Below are 24,082 nucleotides of genomic sequence, written 5' to 3' on the forward strand. Positions count from 1 at the left end.
AGCAGCTGCTGGGTGTTAAATACATTCTGCACAGCTGGGTGAGAGTGCCCAGGTTCCCCTGCTTGACCTGGCCCGTGGGTGCCTTGGTGGCACGAGGTGCTGGGCCAGGGTTTGCAGCACGTGGTGGGTGTTGTTGGTAACCACCTCCCAGAGGAGCCACAGCAAACATGTGAGGCTGTATTTTTAACTCTGAGGTCCTGCTGACATGGAAAACTGGGTGCCTGGCCCAGGTGCTGCAGAGATTGATGGAAAATTTCCTGCCTCCCGTCAGCAGCTGGGCTTTGCTAAACCAGGCACTGCAGTGGGTGACCAAATGGGGCTTTGCCCCAGGAATGATTTTAGGGCTGTGCCCAGAGCCCAGCAGACACCATTTGGGAAGTGCTTTCTCTGCAGGTGGGAAGCTGGCATGGTGGGATGGATGTGGGGATGGGGCAAATCCAACTTTCCCAACTCACAGCCTGGTTTAGCATCCCCAAGCAGGAAGAACATTTTCAACCCCCTGAGGCCACGATGAGCCCATGGTCCTTGCCAGGCCCTCGTTGGTGCAGGCATCCCACATATCTCTCTTGTCCTTGCCTTCATGGGGATAACCTGTGACAAGCTGGAAGGTGGCAGTGACAGTGACATTCCCCTTGTCCCCACCACCCTCCCACAGCCCCACCGGCTCAGCTGAGACAAGCAGAGGCTAAGAACATCAACTGGGTTTTATTCCTCAGGTCTGACAAGTAAAAGCACAAATTCTCTTTGGAAATAAGGAAAAAAAAAAAAAAAACAACACCAAAACCCCAAACCAACGTTCAAAGCACGCAGATCGTTTCTCAGGATGGAGGCCACGCCGCCAGACGCGTGTCCTTCGCAGAGATGTAGTTTAAAAAAAAACAAAAAACCAACTCATGGAGGAGAAAAGACACAGAGCTACAGGTTTCCATGTCAATTTTAAAGAAAAAAACAAAAAAAAACAGGCCCTTTTTTTGCTATTGTATTATAAATATCCCATCCGAGCGACTCGGAACAAACAATAACCATAAGGAGGAGCATCCTTTCTGCTTGGCCCCGTGGGCACAACATCTCTAGCGGCACTCAGGGCGCCAGAAGCCCTCGGGGGCGGTGGGCTGGCACCCGGTGCGTGCCCCGGCTCTCGGCGGGGGTGGCGGGTGCTGCCATCATCCCTGCGAGCCAGCGGCACCCGTCACCCTTGCCCGAGGCTGTCAGGATGCCGCAGGGACCGGGGGAAGGGGAAGGGGACGAAGGGACGGGGATGCCGGGGGTGCCGGCTCAGGTGCAGGTCGCCTCCTGGCTCTCGACGGGGATCTCGCTGCCGCCGCTGCCCTCGCCGTACTGCTGGTAGGGGGGGATCTGGGGCGCCTCGATGATCAGCAGCCCCTCCGGGGACAAGGAGGCGAACACCGTGATGGGATCCACCTCGTAGGGCAGCCTGCAGGGGGGCAGGAGAGACGGGATGGGTTAGGATGCTGCGTTCCCGGTGCATCCCGACCCTTGGAGCCCAGGGGATGGCAAGGGTGTTTTAAGGGGGTGGCAGCAGCCCCGGCGCCCCGGCAAAGCCTCTGTTATTGCTGGAGCGCCTGGGAATGTGCGGGGGATATTTGGAGCGGGCTCCTGGCCCCGCGGGAGCTCTGTTTAATCTCCCCGGCAGATGTGTTTGACGGGATGTCAGCGCCGCGCGGGGCAGGAGAAAATCCCGGCCAGCCTTGCCCGTAAAAGGAGCCCGAGCGCCCGGCAGCAGCGAGCCCCAGCCTCCCCGTGGGAGCTCGGGACGCACAGCGCTCCTCCAGGCTGGAAAAGCAAAGCGGAGCCGCTGCCAGCCGAGGAAACCCTTCCCATGCCCTGGGCTCCGATGCTTTTCGCTGTTCACCCCGTGCGAGCCCCGCGGGTGGGACCTGCCCCCCGCGTGGGTCGGGGCTCGCCTTCGCGGTGCTGTTGCCAAAGCGAGCCGCGGGTGAGTCACGGCGATAGCGATCGCTCGGACATCACGGGGATGCGGGGATGTGCCGGCATGGAGCCCGCCCGCCGTGCCCGCTGCTCCCGGGCTCGCCTCCTCCCCGCTCCCCCGGGCATGGAGAACACTGACACAGCCTCAAAAAAGGCCTCCTCCTCCTCTCTTTCCCTTGGGAAATCACCCCGTGGCCCGGGAAGGCCAGGCAGGTGCTGCAGAGGAGCAGATTTTGGGATGGAACAGTCCCTGCGTGTGTGAGCTGGGGCACGGGGACTGGCAGAGCTCGGCCGGACCAGCCGGTACCTACTGGATTTTCTTGGTGAAGTTCTTGGAGACGATCCCTCCTTCCACCTGCTGCTCCTCGTGTTTGCCTGCAGGGAAGGCCAACACCCCACATCAGCACCTTATTATTTTTTCCCCAACAAACAACAACAACTAAACCCAACAGGAGAGTTTTCCGAGCAGCTGTTTCCCTGTCCCAGTGCAAACTCTTTCTCTGGGGAGGGCTCAGGAAGCCTCTCCATGTGGGGAAGGAGATGCTAGACACAGCACAGCCACATTTCCAGTGGAAAACTGGGGTCTCACAGGCTGCCAAGAACTGGGGCTTAAGAAAATAAACAAATAATAAAACCATTGTTGGTGGCAGCATCCCCCTTGGCCTCGCCCCCAAGGATGGGCTCTTTTCTGCCCCTCTGTCAAGTTGGGTGTTCCTGTACCTGGAGCATCAGCCAGAGGCTGCCTGGACCCCCCTGAGCTGTGGCTGTCCCCCTGTACTGCAGTGAGCTCCAAACAAACACTCAGAGCTGTGTTAGGTGGCAGCCCCCAGCCCTCCCGGGTGATCCCAGCCCGGAGGACCCAGGGACAATGGGAATGTCACTGCCAGGCTGATGGGACACTGAGGGCAGTCGTGGGCACCCCAGAAGTGCCGGACCCTATACCCACTGCTCCCGACATTAATTTACATTTCAGGGATGTGTTTGTGGCTGACCCAGCCAGGCTGGGCTGGGGGCTGCGAGCAGCTGCTCCTTTCCTCCCAGCCTCTCCCTCGGCCCCTTTAAAGGGAATCTCCCTCCGTGCCGACCTCACCCTGGCTATAATTAACCGAGCAGAGCTGGGGCCCCTCTTGGCTGCTGGCTCCGGGTGCTGCCAGCCAGGGCACAAAGCAGGGAGATCTACCCCAAAGGACACGTGTCCTTCCTCATTTTGGCAGCAAACCACCATGGCTTGTGAGCCAGATCCCCCCCGTGACACCCAAACTGCCTCTGGAGATGCCCCAAAGCCCTTCTGCAGCCCTCCCCTGCTCCCAAACAGGGGGTTCTGCCGCCCCCTTAAAACAAAGGCGATTTTGGCACTTTGCAGCAATCCCTTGAGCTGGCAGTGCCACCTCCCCGCTGCCCTGGCTCTCACCTGACACCTCGACGTAGCCATCCTTGGTTTTGACGGTGAGCTCCTCGGGTTTGAAGCTGTGCACGTTGACACACACCTTCCAGGGCTCGCGGGGGAAGGGCGCGGGGCTGCGGCTCTCGGGGTACCCCCCGAAGTGGGCGCCGTACGCGGGGGCCATGGGGGGCGTGCGGCCCAGCCCGGCGCGCAGCGGGCCCGGCCAGGTGGTGGTGAGCCGGGGCCGAGCCCAGTCGGGCCAGTCCGCCGTCAGGTCCCCGGGGAAGGGCGACAAGCCGAAGTCATCGTCCAGCAGGCGCGAGGTCAGGCCGGGCTCCCGGAAAGGGTCGCGGAGGCTGCGCCTGCCGGGGTAGTGGCAGGAGAAGGGCATCTGGCTGTCGGCCATGGCTGCCTTCCGAGGGGTCTGAGCGTGTCCCCGCGGCTCTCACGCGGAGCCTCAGCCTCTGTGCGGCTGCTCCTGGCTGCAAACTTCCCCCGGGAGCCTGTCCCGGAGGAGGCGCATCCACGCCGGGTGGGACGCGGGTGCGCGGGGACGGTGCCTCCTTCCCGGCACCAGGTGAAGGACGAGGAGAAAATCAATTCGGGCTGAATCACCGGGAGCCGGAGGAGCGCAGGAAGGACGGAGGGAGCTCTCTGGCCGCGAGAAAACGCTTCCTGTCTGGCTGCGATCCCAGGACTGGGGAGAGGAAAATAAAACTTCTTGTCAGGAGAGAGAAAAAAAAATAATAAACCCAAATATCCTGAGATTAAAAAGCTTCTCTCTCACTTCTCACTCTCCAGCACTTTATGTGCAACTTTCCCTGCTGCTCCTGGGTGAGAGCTGCAATAAATGCCTGAGCCTGGAGCCCAGAAACTTCTCTAACCTTCCAGCCGTTGGGCGAGTACTATTTATATGGATTTCGGAGGAGGGGGGTGTGTGTTTTGCAAGTCCTGCCCTGTCAGCCGAGTATTTTGGAGAGGATGAAACAGCCGAGGAGAATTTGGGCAGTGGCAGCTGACCTCTGCTGAGGATCCCGGCTGCCACGGGGCCGCGGCGCTTCGGCAGCTGCCCCAGCCCCTGCCGCCCCCTCCTGCTGCTCTGCCCGCCCAAAATAGCCCCCAAGCTCAGCCGGGGCTGGCTGCTTTCACCCCGCTGTCACCTGTTAAAAATACCGCGGTGGGGCTGAGCGAGCTGCTCCCCTCACTGTACAGCCGCGTGTCCCCAGGGCACCGCCGTGCCGGGAAATGGGTCACCCACTGCTGGCACCCCCGGCAGTGGCACCCCACGGGGGTGGGTGGGCAGTGTTTGGGGCAGGGGCACAGGGTGAGCCTCTCCGGGATGCCTCTCTGGCCATCTTCACCAGCTGGGCCCGCAGAAGCATCCCCTGACTGCGGGAAGGAGATGGACCCTGGGCAGCAGCAGCGCTGCTCAGCACCTGCCTCATCCTCATCCTCCTCATCCTCCTGGCCCCGCCGCATGCCCCGGCCCTGCCGCAATCGCGGTGCGGGCAGGGCGAGGCGTTAATCACAGCCGCGGCCGGGCCCGTAATTACAGGGCAGCGGCGGGAGCGGGCTGCGAGCTGTGGGAAGGGGCGCGGCAGCAGCGCTGGAGGGGCAGCTCCGAGCCAGCATCACCGGGGACACGGCCCGAGCCCGGCCACGGGCGGGGGAACGGCTGGCACGGATGGGGTCCCCATGGAGGCGGTCCGGGCACGGCTCCGGTGGGCAGCGCTGGAGGATGGGATGTGATCGATGAGGGTGACGTTGGCACTTCCTCATGCCGCATCCTGGCTCTGCATCATGCTCCTTCTCTCCAGCATCTGCAATTTTTCTAATGGACTCTGTGGAAGTAATTGCAGCTTTAATGCAGCACAGGCCGCTCAGGGATGGAGCCGCTGGTGGCTCCGTGGCATTAATCACGCTGGGGACGGGGAGCTGCCTCTCCTTGGCTAGGGCAGGGCTGCCCCCCGAGCATGGGGACACACAGGGGTCTCCCTGGGGTCCGGAGGGATGCCTGGAGGTGCCAGCTGAGTACTCCTGGTGTGGGGAGGCAGCTGCTGCTGGAGGGACTGAGCATCCCCGTCCATTCCCTTGTCCTGCTCGGCTGCCTCTGCCTGCCTGGGGACTCCTGGTGCCCGTGGGTGACAGTACAGGGGCAGTCCTGGCGGTCACTGACACACAGCATGAGCTCAGCTGGGCACAGCTTGGCTGGGGAGCAGGATCGCCCCAGCACCCAGCCCTGCCACCCCCTTGGGCAAACAGCAGCGCACGGGGTGAGAGGGACAAGCCCCGAGGAGGTTTCAGGCAGTCCCACGATCCTGCCGCGTTTCCAGGAGCCTCACAACATCCCCCATCCCACATTGCCCACATAGCTCCAGGCCATCCTCCCTCCCCGGCCAGGAATTCTTTCTGTCGCCTTGTTCATCCCCATTAGTCACACGTCCCCTCCTCCCGCCTGCTCTCACCCTCTCTGGGCCATCCCAATTTAGCTCCTGTTGTCATTCCAATCCTCCCGGCTGCCTCCCACCCCGAGCCACCCCACATCAGCTCTGGGAAGCATGGAGTGCCCTTGCAGCCCCCCTTCTCCTCTGGGTTGACACACACCTGGGGATGCTGCCCCGTGTCCCCACCTGTGCCCTGCCCAGACCTTTCCTGGGTGCCCATTTGAGGAGCATGGGGACATGGGGACATGGCCCAGTGCTGCTGCTCCTCTGGGGGACTTCAGGGTGCTGGAGAGTCCCCACTGCCCCTGGCTGCTGCCCAGAAGGTGCCAATGGCAGGACCCTGTGGCATGGGAACTCTGTGCAGGAAGGGAAGGGCACAGCCCCGAGGAGAGCACTGGTGAGCCCAGTGTGACCTCCAGGGACAGATGGGCACATTTCTGGCTTGGGCTCCCGGTGCCTGAACAGGGTGGGGGGATCCAAGGGCCTGGCAAAGGGCAGCAGGAGCCTGGCCAAGCAGGAAAGCAGAGCTGCCAGAAATACTAGCCCACAACTTTTTTTTGCTTCAGCCAGTGCCCTGAGGAGCCAGTCCTCAGCAGCTGGGAGTGGAGGCACATGCCCTTCCCTGCAGAGCAGCTGAAACAACCCGAAATATCCCACCACACGCACTTGTATGCAAAAGGAACATGATGCAAAGGAAATACTGTCCAAACCTTTATTGGAACCTTTTTCTAACCAGGCTAACAACTCAAACACCCAGGAAGACTAAAGGATACAGAACACAAGTGGATGGAGAGCAAGGGGAGCTTTACAGTGAACTCAAACAAACAGATGTGCCGGTGTCGGTGGAATCAACCAACAGGCAGAGAACAGAGGCCATTTCCCTCCTGGCTTTTCTCACATCTGGGCTTTTGTTCTACATCTTTTGCTCATTCCCCGAGTTTCAAAGGTGGAGAGCTGCCCTGGGTTGGTGAGGGTGTTGTTCTCTAGGCAACAGCCCAAAAGCTGGGGTGCTTGACACTGTTGCTTTGGAGACCCTCCCAGTCATGTGCAAACTGCCAGGTTGCAGCAAAGTGATGAGAATGATTTATTCTCTGGTGAAGAGGTAATAAAACCCCACTGGACACTAAAGGGCAAAGTCTTCCTTTAGGCACCTGAACCTGCCCCTTTCTCAAATACCCCAGGAGCCCGAGGCTGGGCACCCAGCAGCCCAGCACTGGCACTCACTGGCTGGCACTGGAGCTGTGTCCACACTCAGCAGCACAGGCAGCTCTGCCCCAGGAGCACAAACACCTCCCTGAGTGAGCAGAGCAGTGGCTGCAGCCTTGGTGGAGCGATGCTGGGGCAGGGTGGGACTTTTAGCACATCTCATTTTAGCTCTTCCCAAAGCTGGGGGAGGATGCCTGCAGCAAGTTGGACACAGCAGGGGAGGCCTCCCAGCCCTGCTAGCTACTGAGCTCACATCAGGGAAAAGCTACTGGCACAAAGCCTGGGGAAGGGGGCAAAGCAGGGCACAGCACGAGGGTCTCAGGATGGGGCAGGGTGGGCATCCTTCCTTCCTGGTGGAGACCACGGCCAGTCACTTCCATCCTATTCCCTTCCTCATCACTGATCCAAAGGGTGACAAGTGTCCCCAACCTCCAGAGGGAAGAGGGGACCAGCAGTGGGAGATCAGAGAACTCCAGGGATTTTTGGTGATGGCAGCCCTGTGCCACATGGCAGAGGAAGAGGAGCAGGGTTATTCCTCCACCAGAGCTGGCTGTCACCTCTGAAGTCCCCACTCATTTCCAGGGGGATCTGATTTGTCAACAGAAGCTGCTTCAAGGAAATGGAGAGTTTTCCCCTGCCTTGCCCATCTCCATCACAATGAGGTTCCTCTCTAAGTACTGGTGGTGAGGTCCAAATGAACCAAATTTACCTTCCTCTCTCCAACATATCTGGCACCACTTCAAAGGCTCCTGCCTTCATGGACCCAACAGCATCACCCAAATAGCTTTTTTAAAGTAATGCTCAATAAATAGAAGAAATAAATATTAAATAGAGGCCAAGTCCCCTCAGCCTGTTCAATATATGTACAATGCATAGCAAAGTAACAGTGATTGGCTGTTGCAGACAAGTTTGGTACAAATTCAGTCCCCAAAACAACAAAAACATTGAGAAAATTGCAGTTAACATAAAGCAAAGCTCAGCCAAGTGCTGCAACCAAAGAAGAAAGAACAGAAGAACAGTGATTTGAAACATCCCTTGTCTTTGCTTCCCAGCAAACCTGCAGAAATGGTGTTGGATTTTCTGGAACATGGGGTTGGGACAGGGGGGACAAACCCAGAGCCAAGGCAGGTCCAGTGAATGGGGAGAGTTGATGGCTCCAGGGTCAAAGGGACATTTGGGAGTGAGTGCTGTGACATGGGCTCTGCCAGGGAAAGGCAGCAGGGGTGCTTGTGGGATGATTCAAAATCATGGCTGGGAAAGAGCCTTTGAGTGTGAGACTCCCAAAAACCAGCCCAGATATTATCCTGATCTTGTGGCCAGCCCTGAACACCCCTTGTGTGCCTGACCACAACAGCAATTCACCAACACCAAAGTGACCCAGCTGCTTTTCCTCCAGGTGAACCTGCCCTTTGCAGACAGCACCTGCAGCAATCTCAGATGTTGGATGCAGAGCAAAAATCCATAAAAGCAGTGAATGAGAGAAACAACTTAAAAAAAAAATTTAAAAAGCACTGGCAAAAGGCACAGAGACAGAAAAACTCACAGCTTCACACAAACCCACAGAAACCCCATCTGTCCACTAACAGGAAGGGTGTACTAAAGCTTGTACTAAAAATATTAAATAAGTTAAAAAATAAATAACACCGAGGGAAACTCACATGTATATGCACATGTGCACACACACACATACACACAGAGCCTTGATCAGATCCGTCACCAGAGGCTGGATTTTGCAAGGACCTTCCGCGGGGATCGCTTTCTCACAGTCTCATCTCCTTTGTTTTCCCATGGGTGGGTCAGCGCGCAGGGATGAACACGGCAGGGCAGTCCTGGCATCCTCGCCGGGAGCGCGGCGGTGGCGGCGGGAGCGGGCGGGTTTCGGGCTGGGCGCTGCCGGCGCAGCCAAGGCAAACAGCGCGGGGCCAGCTGGCTCCCGGCCGGGCCCGCGCAGGCGACACTCCGCTGGTGGCACCGCCACGCAGACCCTCGCTGTCACCTCCGAAGCGTCCCAGACCCGATTCTGCGCTCACACCCATCGCATTCCTGCACGAATCTAATGAGAAACCCGAGATTCCAAGGTGAAAGCGCGCAGATCTGCCCTGCGTCCCTTCGTGTGTCCCGTGAGAGCGCACAGGGACACGGTGGCAGCAGGAGTGACTGTCACTCCTCCGGCCACCTCACTGAGAGGGGCCACAGCTGTAAACCTTTACACGAGACCGGCGGCATGGATACATTTGAACAAACAAACAGATCCAAAAATAACTTAACGTTAGAAAAAAGAAATCAGAATAAATAAATACTGGTCCGTTCTGACATACAATTAAAAATAGAATAATAATAATATTAAATAAATAAATAAATAAATAATTTAGAGAGGTTTACTCCAATGCAAGTCTGCTTGGGAAAACCCCAGGAGCGTTTAGCTGCCACGGACTGTACAGGCAGAGGCAGTCCTTGATGGAGGGATCAGCTGGATGAGTGCAGGAGCTGCCCCACACAACCCCTGGGGTCATCTCCTGACCCACACGGGGTGGGTGCTGCCAACCCTGCCGTGGTGCTTCCATCATCTGTCCCCAGCCACGAGGATTCCAGTCAGTGTGAGTTTGGTATTTACACCAGTTGCACAAAGCCCCTCTTCTTTCCTTTCCTTCCGTGGTTTTGGATCTCCGGGCTTGCTGCTTCCTGCTGCAGCTCCGCGTGTGCATTACGGGGTGCCAAGGGGCAGGGGGTGCTCCTGAAACACTGGGAGAGCTGGGGAGCTCTGGGATCCCATCACTGCCTTTGGATCTTCCCAGGGAGCAGAAGGATGGGGCATTTCAGCATCAGACTGGGAGAGACTCTTTGGGGAAGAAGCATGAGGTTTTCAGCCCTTTTGAGAGGGAGTTTGCTGCAGAGAGTGGCCAAGGGGCCGCTGCTGGGGCCAGCACAGGAGGGAGGGCAGTGGCATCCTGTCTTTGATCCCTGGAGCATTTGCTCAGCCCTGCCAGGAGCACTTCTCTCTGTATCCTAGAAAGGGCCTTTCCAGAGGTTGGACCCATCCCCACTAAGCCACCAACCATACCAGTGCCCAGCTCTCTGCCTCAGCCCCCTCATCCTCACATTGCCTGCAGGGTGAGGGATGAGGGTCTGGGAAAAGGGGGAGCTTTGGCCATTGAAGGCACAGGACAAGGGGAACCAGCATCAGGAAAGATCCTGGGAAAGAGGCCCTGACATAAAACTTCCTCCTGTACCACCCAGATGCAATCCCTGCCTGTGCTGCTGTACTTTCCAACAGATAACAGATTTATAGGCTTGCTGAGGCAATCATCCAGTTCCACCACAGCAGCTCATGGCACTCAGCCTTCCTCCCCTTGATGCTTTGTCCCTTTTCCAGCTGCCAGGGGCCTGTAGGTAATTCTGTAGATGGGGGGTGGGTTGCATTCCTTTTGAGCCCCTCTCCTCCTGCAGATGGTGGCTGCACTCAGCCCTTTTCTGTAACACTTAAACAACACACACCTCCTTGACTCATTAAGCCCAAACTCGTTAATAATCATGCAGGATGGAAGGGGAGGGGATGGAAAAAGGGAGGGAGGGAAGTCTTAAGCCCAAATTAGCGTCTCTAAGCACCCAGGTGTTGTAAGAGAAATAAACTCCTCGGCACCAGCTCAGCCTGTGCTGGGAGAAGCCTTTGTTACCCGGCAAAACACAGTAATTGCGCAGGCAGCTGGGCTGGCACGGAGACAAAACCCCAGGGCCCAGGGCAGCCTGTGGCTCCCTGGCAAAACAGGCAATTAGTGGGGGCCCTTCCTGTCCCCCTGCCCTGCTCCAGCCTCCCAGTAACAAACTGGGGCACCAGTGCATCCTGCTGCAGCCTGGCACTGGCCTTGCAGCTGTGCTGCTGATGCTGCCCCGGGACAGCCAGAGGGGCTCAAGGAGGAATTCCAGGATCGCCTGGAATCCTGCTGTGTGTTTTGAGGAAGGGGAATGGGGGTCCCCTGGCTCTTGCAATGCCCTTTTAACCCTGTGTGTTCTGACTGCACCCCACAACTGCCATCTCTGCACCTCCCTCTGGTCCCACCAGCAATGCACTCCAAGGGCAATGCTCCCTGAAGAAGAACCTCAACCCAACCTGTCTGAGGCTCCTCCAAGAGGGGAAGCCCACAGCCCCTGTCTCCCCTGCGTGGCCTGGCCCTTGGAGCACAGCACGGCACCACCTCCTCTCTGCCTTGTACCCCACGAGCCCCAGGCCTGCTTCAGACCTCAGCAGGTGGTTTGCAAGCAATTCAGTGCTGGGGGGATAAAACAACCCTGCAAAAGGTGCTGCTGCCTGGTAGGAAAGGGCAGGAGAAAGAGCAAACAGGCTTTTTTTTCCCCCCAAGAAGTACATTAGGAGGGATTTCTAGCCTTCTATTTATAGCAGGGACTGGCTGACTGGCAAAAAATAAATATTTTCTCTGCAGAGCGGGCAGCAGCTCTGGAGGAGAGACCCAAAGGACCTAGTATTTGCCTTGGTGGGGACAGCCATTCCCCCACCCATCACCGAAGTTTTCCAGCAAACTCCTCCCCATCTGGGTCTGTCTCTCCAGCAGAAGTTAATTTGTTGGTTCCTGGTTTGTCAGAAGAGCAAGGAGCAGAGTTCTTTCCTTTGGACCGCTGGTAGTGCTTTGGAGAGCAGTAGCAATGGGGAGATGGGAGCATCGGGGAGGATGGAGCAGGTCTGAGCTGACAGACCCTCTCTAAAGCACCGACCCTTCTTCCAGCCTGGCCTGGGGAGCTGGCACGGAGCCACCCGCTCCGCTGGGGAGGAGGGGCTGCACCAGGCGCTCCAGGGCTCTCACTCCCAGCCGGGGAAGGGGGACCCGGCAATGCCACCGCGTCAGTATCGGGGATGATTGCTATCGATGGCCAGGTAGGTGGGAAGGAAGCGGAGAATGCCAGGAATGTGGCGGTGACGCCGGCACCCGGTGTCAGCCAGCAGTGGCACTCCCTAACGACGCAGGCTGTCGGAGCTGGCTCCTGAGTCATAGCTCCTGCTCCTGCTGCGGCTGCTCCTGGGGCCCGAGCTCCGGCTGCTGCTCCAGCTTCGGCTGCGGCTCGTCCGGTAGCTGGAGTAGCTGCGGCTGCGGCTCGGGGAGCGGCTGAAGCTGCTGTACCAGGAGGAATAGCTGCCGGCGCTGCTGGACGAGGAGGGGCTGGGACGGTAGTAGGGGATGGGGCGTTTGCGGGCACTGTGGGGACACAGAGATGCGGGTTACCAGCAGCACAAGGACACACTTACTGCCAAATCTCCAAAAAGCACTGTTCGCTCTGGGCAATACTCCCAAAAATGTGATTGTGTTTGTTTAAAAGGAAAAAGAGATCAGGTAGCTGACGGGCTTTGGGATTCAAACCACCCACCCCCACAGCCCTGGGGAAATCCCAGCCACTCAGTCTACTTGATGTTGTCCCAAAGAGCCCTCTGCATAAAGGGTAGAGTCAATAGTTGACTCTTTCCATTATGGGACACCTACCACAGGGCAGGGTGAAATAAAAACCTGTGAGGGAATGCTCTTGGCACCTGAGTCCCTGCTCTTAGTCTTACTTAATCTTCTTTTTTCCCTTCAGCTATTGTAAATTGAGACCCTCTCCATCCTCCCTCTGCCTCCAGCTGGAAATGCCCAAGCTCTAGAGGAGCGGTGGAAGGGCCTGCTGATCAGGCTCAGGGAACCCGGTCTCCTGGAGAAACCTCCTCTGGCAAGGGCTGGGACCCAAGGACAGCCCTCACCCCCCGGGGAGTGCCAGCTGAGCCTGTCTCCGCAGGACGGGACAGCATCCCCTTGCCTTGTGATGCGCCGGGCTTCCAGGTGGCTGGGAGAGTCTCTCCGGCGTTTCCTCAGGGGGGAGTAGGAGCGGCGCCGCCGCTGCCGCTCCCGGTGCGACTCCTTCTCGCTGGAGCTGTATTTGTGCTCCCGCTCGCGGTCCCTGCGGAGGCACAGCAGGGGATTGTCACTGCAGGGGCTTGGGGGGTCAGGGATGAACAGACAACGACCTATGGAGGCACAGATGGGCAGAGGACACTCAGCTCCCAAAGGGACAACTCTAAGCGCTGTGGTGGTGTCACCTCTGAGTGCTCACACAGCTGGACAAAGAGACTGGGTAACACTAATGGCATCCAGCAGTGTCTTCCAGTGGCTTTGCACTGCCAAGCCAAGATGGCTTCCAGGGCCCTGTGTCAGTGGGTGCAGTGTGTATTTAGCTCTTGCTGGAGCTGGCAGGAGCAGCCCTGCCAGCAGGCCCCACGTGAGCTGAGGGCCTGGTAGCCCTGCAGGGCTCTGTAAGCCTCGCCAGAAGGAGTGCCGGTGTTGCTATGGTTTTCTCTTTTGTTAAATTCCCACACACGTCAGCACAGGCCCTTCTGTGCAGTGTGGCTGATTTCATACACCCTGCTCAGTGCCATCTGCAAAGCAACATATTACAGGTCAAGGGCCTGCCTGATCCCTGCATGCTGCAAGTGTTCTCCTCACCAGCACGGGGATTGTGAAAGCCTGCAAGAATCGACCCTGGCAATGTACGATCTTGAGGCTGCAAAATGTTCACAGCAGCACAGGTGCTACCAGGAAAACCTGCCAAAGGCATCTCTAGGGTTGAACTGGGAGGCTGTTTCCTATGGTGTGTGGAGGGAGTAGAGGTGCCTGGACTGTGTTTCTCTCTGCAAAGCTGTGAGCACCAGCCTCAGGGTATCTGACATCTGCCCTCACAGCAGGGGCCCTTCCATGAGCCTGACAACTCTTTGTGAGAGCTGTGACTTTCAAAAGCAGAGTGTATTTCCCTGCTGCAATCAGATCCATGTCTGACAGGCCTGCTGGCTGTGTGGGCAGACCCAGCTGGAGCCTCGGGCTCTGCCCACCACCCATAGCAGCACGACAGTGATGGAGGCAGGGAAAGTGTGGGGCGGCAGGTACCACATGGGTGGGCAGCAGATGCCACAAGCAGACAGCTGTACCTGCTACGGCTGTAGCGGGAGTAACTGGGGCTCCGGCGAGGCCTCGAACTTCTACTCCCAGGACTTTTTTTGCAGGATTTGGAGGAATAGCTGGGGGAACGTGAGGAAGACCTGGAGACAGGAAGGAAACATAAAAGAGTTAAAGATGCTGGAGGGTGAGGCTGTACCAGACTACTCCAAATGACGAGCGGGTAAAGATGTCCCATTCCCCAGGGTCTCAGCCCAGCTCTGCATGGCCAGTTGTGGATCCCACACTCTTACACCTCCCCCTGCAAGGAGCCTGCTGGCTGCCAAGAGCGAGCCACTGCCCTGGGTCACAGAGACACCGTTCCAGCTGGCCCTACCTCCTTGCCGAGGAGCAGGACCTGCTTCGGGAGGAGCTGGGCGAGGCCCGGCGGTGCGAGGAGCGGCTGGAGGCGGGGGAGGAGCGGCCCGCGCTGCTGCAGGAGGCGCTGCGGGAGCCGGGCCTGCGCGGGGAGCTGCGCGCCGCTGAGGGCAGCGGCATTCGCTTCTTGTCCTCTGAGGAGCCCAGACATGACGGTAGGCACGCTCTGTGAACAGACATTTGGGCACTTCTTGAAGCTGTGGCTGAACCCCCTGGCTGAGGGGAGCAGCATGCTCCAGCAAATAAATATTCCCAACCTTCCATTCCCTAACTGGAGGTGAAAAGGACCTCTCAGCTCCCCAGGCTCTGTTGCAGAGGACCCCATGTGTGCGTGCTGGAATCCAAGAGCTCACCCTCTGGGCTCTGCCAGGGAGAAGAGGTCTGGAAGAGCACTGTGGCAGCAGCTCATGTGCCCCATGCCCAGCAGAGCTGTCAGGCTGGCAGAGCCTGGTGGGGCCAGCGAGCAGTGCTGGTGCTGGGCAGGGAGTGAAGTCAAAAGTGCTGGAGCAGGGGAAAGGCAGAGCATGGCAGGGCAAGGGCTGTGCTCCAGCCTGGCTGGGGAGCAGCGTGAGTGGGCACTGAGCAGGCCTGTCCTGTTGCCTTTGGACAGCTGCATGAATTCCTCCTCTTCCAGAAGTGCTCTGGAATGAACTGGGGTCAGAGCCCAGCAGCCAGGGCCAGCTGCAATCCCAGCTCCACCCATGTGAAGGCAGAGTTACCCCACTGGAGTCACCGTGTAAAAAGTGCAGACAGACCTAAAATTTTACCCTCTGACTGAAAAATGAGGCTTATTCTTACTAAACCCCATTACCCTGGCTCCCTCCTGTCACATTCAGTGCTCCAAACCATGTCCTGGCTCTTTCAGCCTTTAGGACCCAAGGGCTTGAGCTGGAAGAGCTCCCTACAACCACAGCCTGAGCACAGCCCTGGGTACCAGCCACCACGCTTCAGTGCCCTCATTCCCAACATGCCCTGGCAAAAACCCAGGAATGGGAGCCGGTCATGGAGGCTGGCAGCTGCTCCCCTCTCCTGAAGATGACCTGTGGCACTGGGTGGTGGTTGGTGGCCCCAGTGCAGAGCTGCTGCTGTGTTATCCTGCAGCCAGCCAAGTCCTTGCCCCTCCCTGTGCTCCCCACTAGCAGGAGATGCTATCTTGTCACCCTGGAGCTGTGCTGGATGAGCTGGGAAGAGGAAGGGGCATGCTGGGTTTGGCTCTCTGGACAGGTGAAAGAACAGGCCATAATGATGTTAGTGGAAACAAGTCCCTCTTCCCTTCCCCACAGTAGGCAGAGAGGGAGAATTAGCATGGCACCCCCCAGATGCTCCTTTCACACTGTGCCCAGAAGGACCAGAGACTTTTCTGACATGGCCATGCCCAGGGGAGCAGGGATGTGCTGTGACCATAGCCTGACCCAGGCCCAAACCCTGCATGAGCCACAGCAATGCCAAAACACTGCCACAAGCAATGTCCAGGGATGTGATGGCTGGGTTTTATCTTTCTCCTCAGGCTACAGAACTGGTCCTTGCTGAGTTCTGGACTCCAGACTGGCAAGACCGTGGGTCTGGTTGGTACCTGCCTGCCTCCAGAGCACACAAAGCTCCCTGCCAGCTCACCTGGGCAGCTGGAGCAGGCAGGAGACACAGAGCAACAACGTACCAGCAGCTACTGGTAATCACTGACCTTCGGTCTTGTCCCTGGGCATCTGGAGACAGATTTTCCAAAGCTGTTCCCTTGGTGTGGGAAAAGCAACTGGTGAAGGAATTTCCTGAATCAGAGCTGTTATCGCTGTTGGCCAGTTTGGGCTTCCCAGACGAGAAGGCATGGCCAAAGCCATCATGGACTAGACTTCTTTTCTCCTGGCTGTCCTTTGACCTGGATGAGCTCGTTTGAGTGGAGGGAGGGGAGGAAGTATCGTTTCCTGAGTCATATTCATGATACTCTCCATTCTGGCTGGCTAGGTTGCCAGGCGGGCTGTCTGTTTTGGTAAAGAGGTCAGCAGAAGACCCTGACTGAGAGATCTGAAAGCAAAAAAGCCATTTGGCATTGTTTGAATGGTTTTTGGGGGGGTTGGTTTTGGTTTTACTTTGCTTTTTTTTTTTTTCAAATAAACCCAGAAATTTTACCATCATGATGCACTGAAACAAAAGGAAAGGAAAGAAACAAAGTAAGAAAGAAAGAAAAAAAAGAAGAAAGGAGAAGAAAACAAAAGCACATATCCCTAAAAGAAATCCACAGTAAGAAGAAACTTATTTTCCCCCTGCTATAATAACGGGAAGATTTAGAGATCATGCAAAGAGTATCAGCATGCGGTTCATGTTAAACAAAAGAGTTCAACAAAGTAAGTGGGCAACCAAAGAATTAAAATAACTAACTAAATAAAAAATGTAACAGAGGACAAAGCCCTTATTTAACCTTAAAAAGGGGAGGAAAATAAAGGGGGTATATACATATAAAAAACCTGCATAATCCTTGCAAAGAAAACAAAAATGAAACAAAAACTTAGATGAGTGAATTTTTTTTAAGCTTCCTTAATAAAGTGGCTGAACCAATGTCACTAAAATAAGCAACAAAAAAACAAATCAAATCAAATTAAGGGCTTCTGTACAAAGCAAAAACTGGCAAATAAACAAGCTTATCACTTTGAAATAAAAAAAAAAAATAAAAATAAAAAGAAAAAAGAGGGTGAGGGAAAAAAAGAAAAATCCCTTTGGAAATAAAAGGTATACAGATATTTCTTTGTGTGCTTTTTACCCCCTGAAGAAGATATAGCTAATGCGCTCAAGTGACCTCTAATAAATTCCCTGGTGTCTTGCGGATAGCATCCACTTACCCATCAAGAACTCCTCCTTTAGTAGGTAAGGTGTAAGAAAAAAGGAAGAGCGGGCAACATAAGTCCATCATTAGAGTCTCAAATTACATGAAAAAAACATAAACCCTCTCTTCAATCCACACTGCCAACTGTTTGCTGCCTCCTCTATGCAAATGTCATGACTGCTTTTTGTCTGCTCGACTGTCTCCCTTATTATTCATTTTTGTTTCCTTCTGCTTGGAATTAGCCTGTCCAGCCCGTTCCTGGAGGCTGATGGCTTGTGCTGAAAGCTGCAGCTTGCACTGAATCCCCCTGAGCTGTATGGAAATGACAAAGGGAACTCAGCGAGGGAAGAAGCAAAAGAATGGAGGAGGAAAAGTGTGTCCCCACTGTGAGGAAGGGGACAGCAGCCCTGCTCCTGCCAGCCTCTGCAAGGGGGTCCAGACACACCCTGGCTGGGCTGCTGAGCACAACAAGGCAAGCAAGGACCCCAAACTCACACAGACTGACCTGGGCAGGGCTATTCTCTGGGACCCTGAGCACCACCAAGGGAATTTGCATCATTCCAGTATTTTATAGTTCAGTTTTAACTGCACTGGCATTTACCTGAGCCAGCTCAGGCATGTGGCAGCACTGGGAGTGAGGCTGTGCTAGTGCTAACATCTGCCCTTGCAATGGGGTGAGAATTAGGGCCCAGTGCACACATCTGGACTCTCATGTGGCCTCCTCCTCTTTCACTCAGAGCCTCCACTCTCCTCAAACCCACTCGTGAGGTTTGGTGCAGGGTTCTTAGAGTGTGGACACACAGGTTTGGCTCCCCCCACTCAGGACAGTCCTCCAAACACGTTCCCAGCAAGCCGTGCTCCCTCAAACTCGTGCACATGCCCTCATGCCACGCTCTGGGGCACACAATGCCCCATCTATGCCATGCTCTCCACACCAGGGACCTGGGCCATGCCCTCACCAGTCTGGGACCTTCTGAGCCAAAAAACCACATTGCAATGTTGATGCTATCTCAGGCAGCAGAGGAGACCTGGATCAGCTGTCACACAGCAGGCACAGGGCCAGTCCCTTTGGAAAGTTTAGCTCTGGATTGGATGACTTTTTCATCCCCAGAGGGGTTGCAGACTCAGCCTGTGTCATGTTTCACATGGATCTCCTTCATCCTATCAGATGGTGCCTGCACATCCACGCTGCTGCCTGTGGCATTCAGTCTGTGTCCCCAGGGAGGGCTGCTCCGACCCAGTTCAAGGTGCTAACTGGGACAGGGACAGCTGACTGGGACACAGGTGCTGAACCAGCAGGGACTGAAACCAGAGCAGAGCTACCAACACCCACAGCAGCTCTCAGCACAGTCTGCACAAGGATGGCTGCCCACAACACTCTGCTGCTCTGAAAACACCTGGAGCTGGAGGATCTCCAAGTACTTTCTGTGTTGCCAGGGAGAGAAGCGTTACTGCTTCTGGGATAAGGGATTGGTTCATCCAAGCAAATCCATAATGGAGTTCCCCATCTCCACCCCACACTAACTTCTAACTGATGCTCAGTCCCAGCTCAGAGGAATCAGAAGCCCCAGCAGCAAACATGGGAAATTAAGTGATCCTTCTTCATTAGCCAACTTGCACCTTCAAAGCAGAAGCCCTGGACAGAGCAGAAATATCTCCCAAATGCTCCCAGCTAGGAATGAGTGGAGACACACATTGCAAATCCTCATTTCAGCATCTGGAACTGCTCCTTGCTTCTTCTCAGCTCTAGCAATTCTCTACAGGTTCTTCCTTACTCCAGCAGAAACTGGAATGTCACAGGAGCCCAAGGGAGCCAAATAGCCAGCTCTGCTTTTCACCAGCTCTTGCTGAAACCCTGATGCCACATCCAGAGCCCCAAGAGATCTGACCTCTGTGCTATGGACCGCTGCACTCTCCCCAGCCACATTCCAGAATATACAGGATTGCACTTTCAAATATATTACCAGGAATTTTTCTTAAAAGATGGGTTTTGGTTTGCATTTAAGCTGAATCCTAACCCAGAGACAACCAGTTTTATATCACCTTTAAGTTACAGGCAAAAAATCAGCATGTGAGGTACTCCCTGGCTGCAGGAGTAGGATGAGCATGGAGTGGGCACAGGGTTGTTCCAAGTGTCACTGACCCCAGCATCACACACAGAAATACCTTCCTTCTGTTCCTTCCCAGTTTAAACTGAAAGGCTATTACTGCTGCCAAGAAATACAGCAGTTTCTTGGCATTTCTAAACCAGCTTTTCAGACTGACTGCAGGACCTGGCATCCTTGCTTCTGCTCTGCCTTGGCTGACATCTACCTTCAAAGCAGCAACTGTTGTCAGCATATCACAAAATCTGTCAAATGACCAGGAGGATCAACAAGCTCCTCTGTAGTTCAACATCTGTGGCAGGAACTGGGAAGAGGCAGTGTGGGTATCAGTGAAATATGGAGCTGACAGTCTGCGTGAGGGCTGGAGGGTCTGCGTGGGGCCAGGGGGCACACAGCAACTTTTCAGCCCCACCACCCTGGGGCACCAGGCTGTAACCAGTGGCTTCCTGCAGGCTCTGGGGGAGGTTCTGCCCTGCAGCAGGAGCCAGGACAAGTCTCAGGGTGCTCAGCTTGCCTGCCTGCTCAGACCAATTCCCCGTATTCCCCTCTGGATGATCTTGGCTTTGCTCGTGGTCCCATTTTACTGTGTCTGAAAATCTTGCCAGTCACCCAGGATGGAAACAGAGTACCACATCTAAAAACATTGCACAAAGCTCAATTGAATCACACCATTCTGTGTGATTCTGAATTCTAATGCCTTTTTACTTTTCTCGGGTGGCTTAAAAGAGCCTGCTCTTTCACAAATCTAATTCTCTCTATGTGAACATTTGGATTTCCCCCCACACACAACACCTAATAAGTAATCAAATAATCTCAGTGAACTTTGTTTCATCCAGCTTTCAGCAGAGAACACACTGCTGCCCTCAAGGGAACCCAGGATATGTATTTATTGGATTTTTTTTTTTTTTGTTTCAAATCATTATTTAATCAAGATGAGGGGGGAGCAGAAATGAAGCACTCACTCATATTCCAGACTGTAATTCCAAGTGCAATCCCAGACCAAGAGGCAGCGCAGACTAATAGATTACAAAAATACAATCACTGCTCTTCTTCCAATTAAACTGCACAGCTCCATTTACTGTGCCACAAACAGCCCCGGGGCGAGAGACGACAATGCTCAAAGTTGTCTCAGTCATGCGGGGACAGCAGAGTGGCACAGCCTCACTCAGAGCTGCAGGATTTCATCCGTGGGCCTTTTTTCTCCTGTTTTGCAACTCACTTCAAAGCAGAGTTAATTTCTCTTTCAGAGGGGCATAACGTCTGCTTTTCTCTCTTTTTCCAGGCACTGTGCTAATGAAAGGAGTGAAACACTTGTGTCGGTGACCCGGGCCGGCATCTGCCAGCGCGGGGCCAGCACCTGCTGGGGCTGCTGGGGCTGCCCTGGGGCTCCTCCACCTGCCAGCGCTGGGGGACACGGCCTCACCTCTGAAAGCCTACCCCAGCTGAAAAGCCAACTTTGACTGAGTACAAAAACCAGAAGTTCTGTAGGAATCCAGTATTTTGGCACACTTATGAGTCCCTGACTCAAGGAACACTGAGTGGGAAGATCCCCCTTTTTTTGGCTGGATGGGGAGTTCAGGGTGAGGCTTTCTGTGCCACAGAGCAGGGAGGCAATGGCACAGCTATCCCTGCAAGCCCTGAGCTTGGGTTATTTGGGACTGGATGCTGACACTGCTGAGCAGCCTGGCTCACTAATACACTGCTGGGGTAAACTCCAGACAATGCCAAGCAAAGGTTTGTTTCTTTTCAAGGATCTTTTTAGCCTGCTGGGGTGCTGGCATTGTATCCCCACCTCGGCTTGAGCCAGGCTGGCACTGCTTTGGAGCAAGGGTTTGTCCTCCATCACCTCTTTTTGGTACCTGGTGCACAGCCCAGCCCTTCAATGGATACAGGCAATGATCCTTTCCCTCCAGCTGCTGCTCCCAGCACTGAGCTGTGGATTTGTCACACAATAACCAGGGGTAACCTCAGTCCCTCGGCTGGGAGGGAAAAACAGGAAAAGGGAAAAAAGAGTACAACTTCCATATTTATAGGTTTTGCCTTTCTGTTCTTGAAGGGCCCTGTCTGCTGTCAAAAATATACTGCCTAGCACTCAAAAGAATAGTTTTTCCTATGTAAGCCAAAACCCAGGCTAGAAAACAGCAGCAGCAAGCTACCATAAGGTTTCCTCAGCCTTCCAGCACACTCTATCCCAGTCCCTGCACAGCATTTCCCCATTCTACCTTCCTGCAGACACGAGCACAAAGACAAACAGCATCATTTGGGCCAGCTGTACCCCACTGAGCTTCACTGGAAATCTGGCTCAAGCCTGTGATAATTTGTGGCATCACAAATGAGTTACAGTGAAAGCAAAGGAGCTGGCAAGGAAAGTGTGTGCACGGTGCAGTTATCTTCATCAGCAACAACAAAGGCAATTAGATCCGTGCCCTGCAGGTATTTATATTGCACTGCTAAAGGAAAGCAGGGTGGCACAGTCATCCATCTGTGTCGGTGTGGAATAAAGTGCCTGCAGCTGGGCAGGGGTATTCTGCACAGAAATAAATGCTGCACATTACCCACAGCCTCTCTGTGCCTGCTGAGGCACAGGCCCACAATCCTGCTCTCCACAGGTGCCTCTTGCTGCTGCACGGGATTAAAGGAGGAGGAGAGGGAGAAGCTTGGAAATTCACTGCCATAAAGAAAAGTAGCAGGGAACTTCGAGGTGTTTCTGCATGTGTACATGCATGTGTGGGTGCATCAGCTTTTGCATAAAGAGGGAAAGAAGCAGCAAGGTAGATGCACAGGCAGGGCATTGTTTTGTGTGCTTTATTCCCCAGCAGTTCCAAGCAGACCTAGTTAGAAATTGTGGCTGTTTCACTACAAAGGAATGAAGACAAATAGGGTGGGGAGGATAGCAGAATTTACCACAAAGCACTTCAAATTTTCAGAAGCAAAATAATGTAGAATAAAAAACATCTTGAAAAGCAAAACCTTTGTTTTGGAAGTGCTACAGCATTATCTCATATTTCCCTGTATCTCTGTGTATTTTTCCTTGATCCTCCTTGGACAGCCCCTTTTCTATGGAGATATGACAGTGCATCTCCCTAGGTAAGGATGGTTTGGTTTGGAAGCCTGTGCCAGATGGAAGGATAGGGAGTGTAGCATACCAACTCTCACAGAGGACTGAAACATGGCATTTTTGAATCATAAATCTGATTTTTTTTCACAAAATCCTTTTTCTCCAGCTTTTTTTTTTTTGTTTTTTTTAATATATGATCAACATATTCTGCAAGAGCACATTTTCATTTCAGGCTGCTCTCAAAGTCTGACAGAATGAAGCTTATTCATAGAACAACCATTTAACTCATGAAAAGGAAAGGCTTCAAAGGGTTGTGTATAGTCATTAATAAATGAGACTAAAGGTTCCCATTCCATTTTTCTCTTGCCAGTTTTGAGTACATGATATTTAATGACCTTATTCAGCAAAATTTCAGGGGCAGCTCTTAACCAGGGGCTTCAATTTGAACAAGTGCTTAAATGTGCTCTTGAATGGTGTCCCAAGAGAATGTACTTCTTTTGGGGACAGGAGGACAGTAGTGGCTTTCATGAGTCATTATGCCTTTTAGTCATTAAAATATTTGCCTAAGTTATTAACCCTTACTAGAAAGAATACAGAAGTATCCTGATGACTTCTACTTTGCACCCACCCCCTGCATCTGGAACTATCAAGCTCTTGTCTTTCCTTCCCTCCAGCTTTTCCATTTGCTTCACTCATTTACCTCGAGTGAAGCAAAATGGAAAAACAAGTGCAGGATGCTTGAGTTTAGCTCATTTTAAAGCCTTTAAAATTTTAAATGAGAGTTTACTCTTTCTCAGGAAACAGAACAGCTGGCAGTTGGCCTCACAGGACTTAGGAAGCCTGGCTTCCGAGAGAGGAAACCTAGCACTAATTAAAAACTAGGCTTAGGCTCAAAAGCATTTATGAAAAATACACTGCTTGAACTCAACAACACCCTGGTGACATGATGCAGTCTTTGGCTCACTGTTTTTTTTTGGGGGGGAGGAGCTCTGAGCTCAGCAACACCCTCAGTTCATGACAATGAGCTCCATACCTTGTTTTTCTTCCCGTGCACACACCAGCGTGTGGTGTGAGGTTCTGCTCTCCAGGCTGCCTTATAAGGCTTTACAAGCAGTGACTCACATGGCCCCACACGCTCTATAACGAGAGCAAATATGCATATCTATAATGTTGAGAGACAGCTTGTGCCTGTCTGTACCCACGTACAATCCCTGGGTATTTTGATCGGCACGCTGTCTGTGTGGGTGAGTGGGTAGAGTCTCTCCTCTTGCTGGCACCACCTCTCTCCTATCTGATGTAGCTCCTGCGTGTGGCTGAGCTATTTCCAACTGATGACTGGGCCTAAAGGAGAAAACAACTTTGGGGCTTGGAGGACTCTAGTCAAAACACCTCTAGCATTACATATCCACACGTGTGACTATCAGATCCTGCACTACCTCCAGTCCTATGCAGCAATTTCTCTCTCCAGAGTGCCTATCTGATACCAACACCACAGTCAGGGCATCACACCTCTGCTTTACTGCTGCCAGGAACAAAGGGGAAGCATGCCACAGAAAAGGAAGACTGATATCAATCTCTATCTAATATTTCTCTCCATCTCTTGCTCCCTCAATTCATGTATTATATCATCTCTTTCTGTGTATATGGAAAAACATCCCAAGGCACTGAGCCTGATTTTACCCTCAGATGCACATGCAGTTCCCATTAGCATCAACGAGGGCTGCTCATAACTTCCAAATTTGGCCCCTGGGCTTGTCAGTCCAGAGAAACAGTC

General features: G+C 54.2%; 2 protein-coding genes across 2 annotated transcripts in view; both read right to left on the reverse strand.

Moving 5' to 3' along the window:
• Positions 1-703: 703 nt before the first annotated feature.
• On the reverse strand, positions 704-4,209 carry HSPB8 (heat shock protein family B (small) member 8). Its single transcript, XM_058816619.1, has 4 exons — positions 4,122-4,209; positions 3,362-4,031; positions 2,262-2,325; positions 704-1,435 (listed from the first exon to the last, which is right to left on the reverse strand). The coding sequence occupies exons 2-4, from the start codon at positions 3,738-3,740 to the stop codon at positions 1,276-1,278; spliced, it is 603 nt and encodes a 200-aa protein (XP_058672602.1). The 5' UTR covers positions 3,741-4,031; positions 4,122-4,209; the 3' UTR covers positions 704-1,275.
• A 7,741-nt stretch (positions 4,210-11,950) lies between these two features.
• The window catches only part of SRRM4 (serine/arginine repetitive matrix 4), a 39,750-nt gene continuing 27,618 nt past the window's right edge, over positions 11,951-24,082 (reverse strand). The window contains exons 9-13 of the mRNA XM_058816894.1: positions 16,012-16,349; positions 14,290-14,496; positions 13,946-14,056; positions 12,784-12,924; positions 11,951-12,191 (exon numbers count right to left, since the gene is read on the reverse strand). Coding sequence (XP_058672877.1) covers positions 11,951-12,191; positions 12,784-12,924; positions 13,946-14,056; positions 14,290-14,496; positions 16,012-16,349 — 1,038 coding nt within the window. The remainder of the gene's footprint in view (positions 12,192-12,783; positions 12,925-13,945; positions 14,057-14,289; positions 14,497-16,011; positions 16,350-24,082) is intronic.

The sequence above is a fragment of the Ammospiza caudacuta genome, chromosome 18 (genome assembly GCF_027887145.1).
Source record: "Ammospiza caudacuta isolate bAmmCau1 chromosome 18, bAmmCau1.pri, whole genome shotgun sequence".
In the NCBI taxonomy this organism is placed as follows: domain Eukaryota; kingdom Metazoa; phylum Chordata; class Aves; order Passeriformes; family Passerellidae; genus Ammospiza; species Ammospiza caudacuta.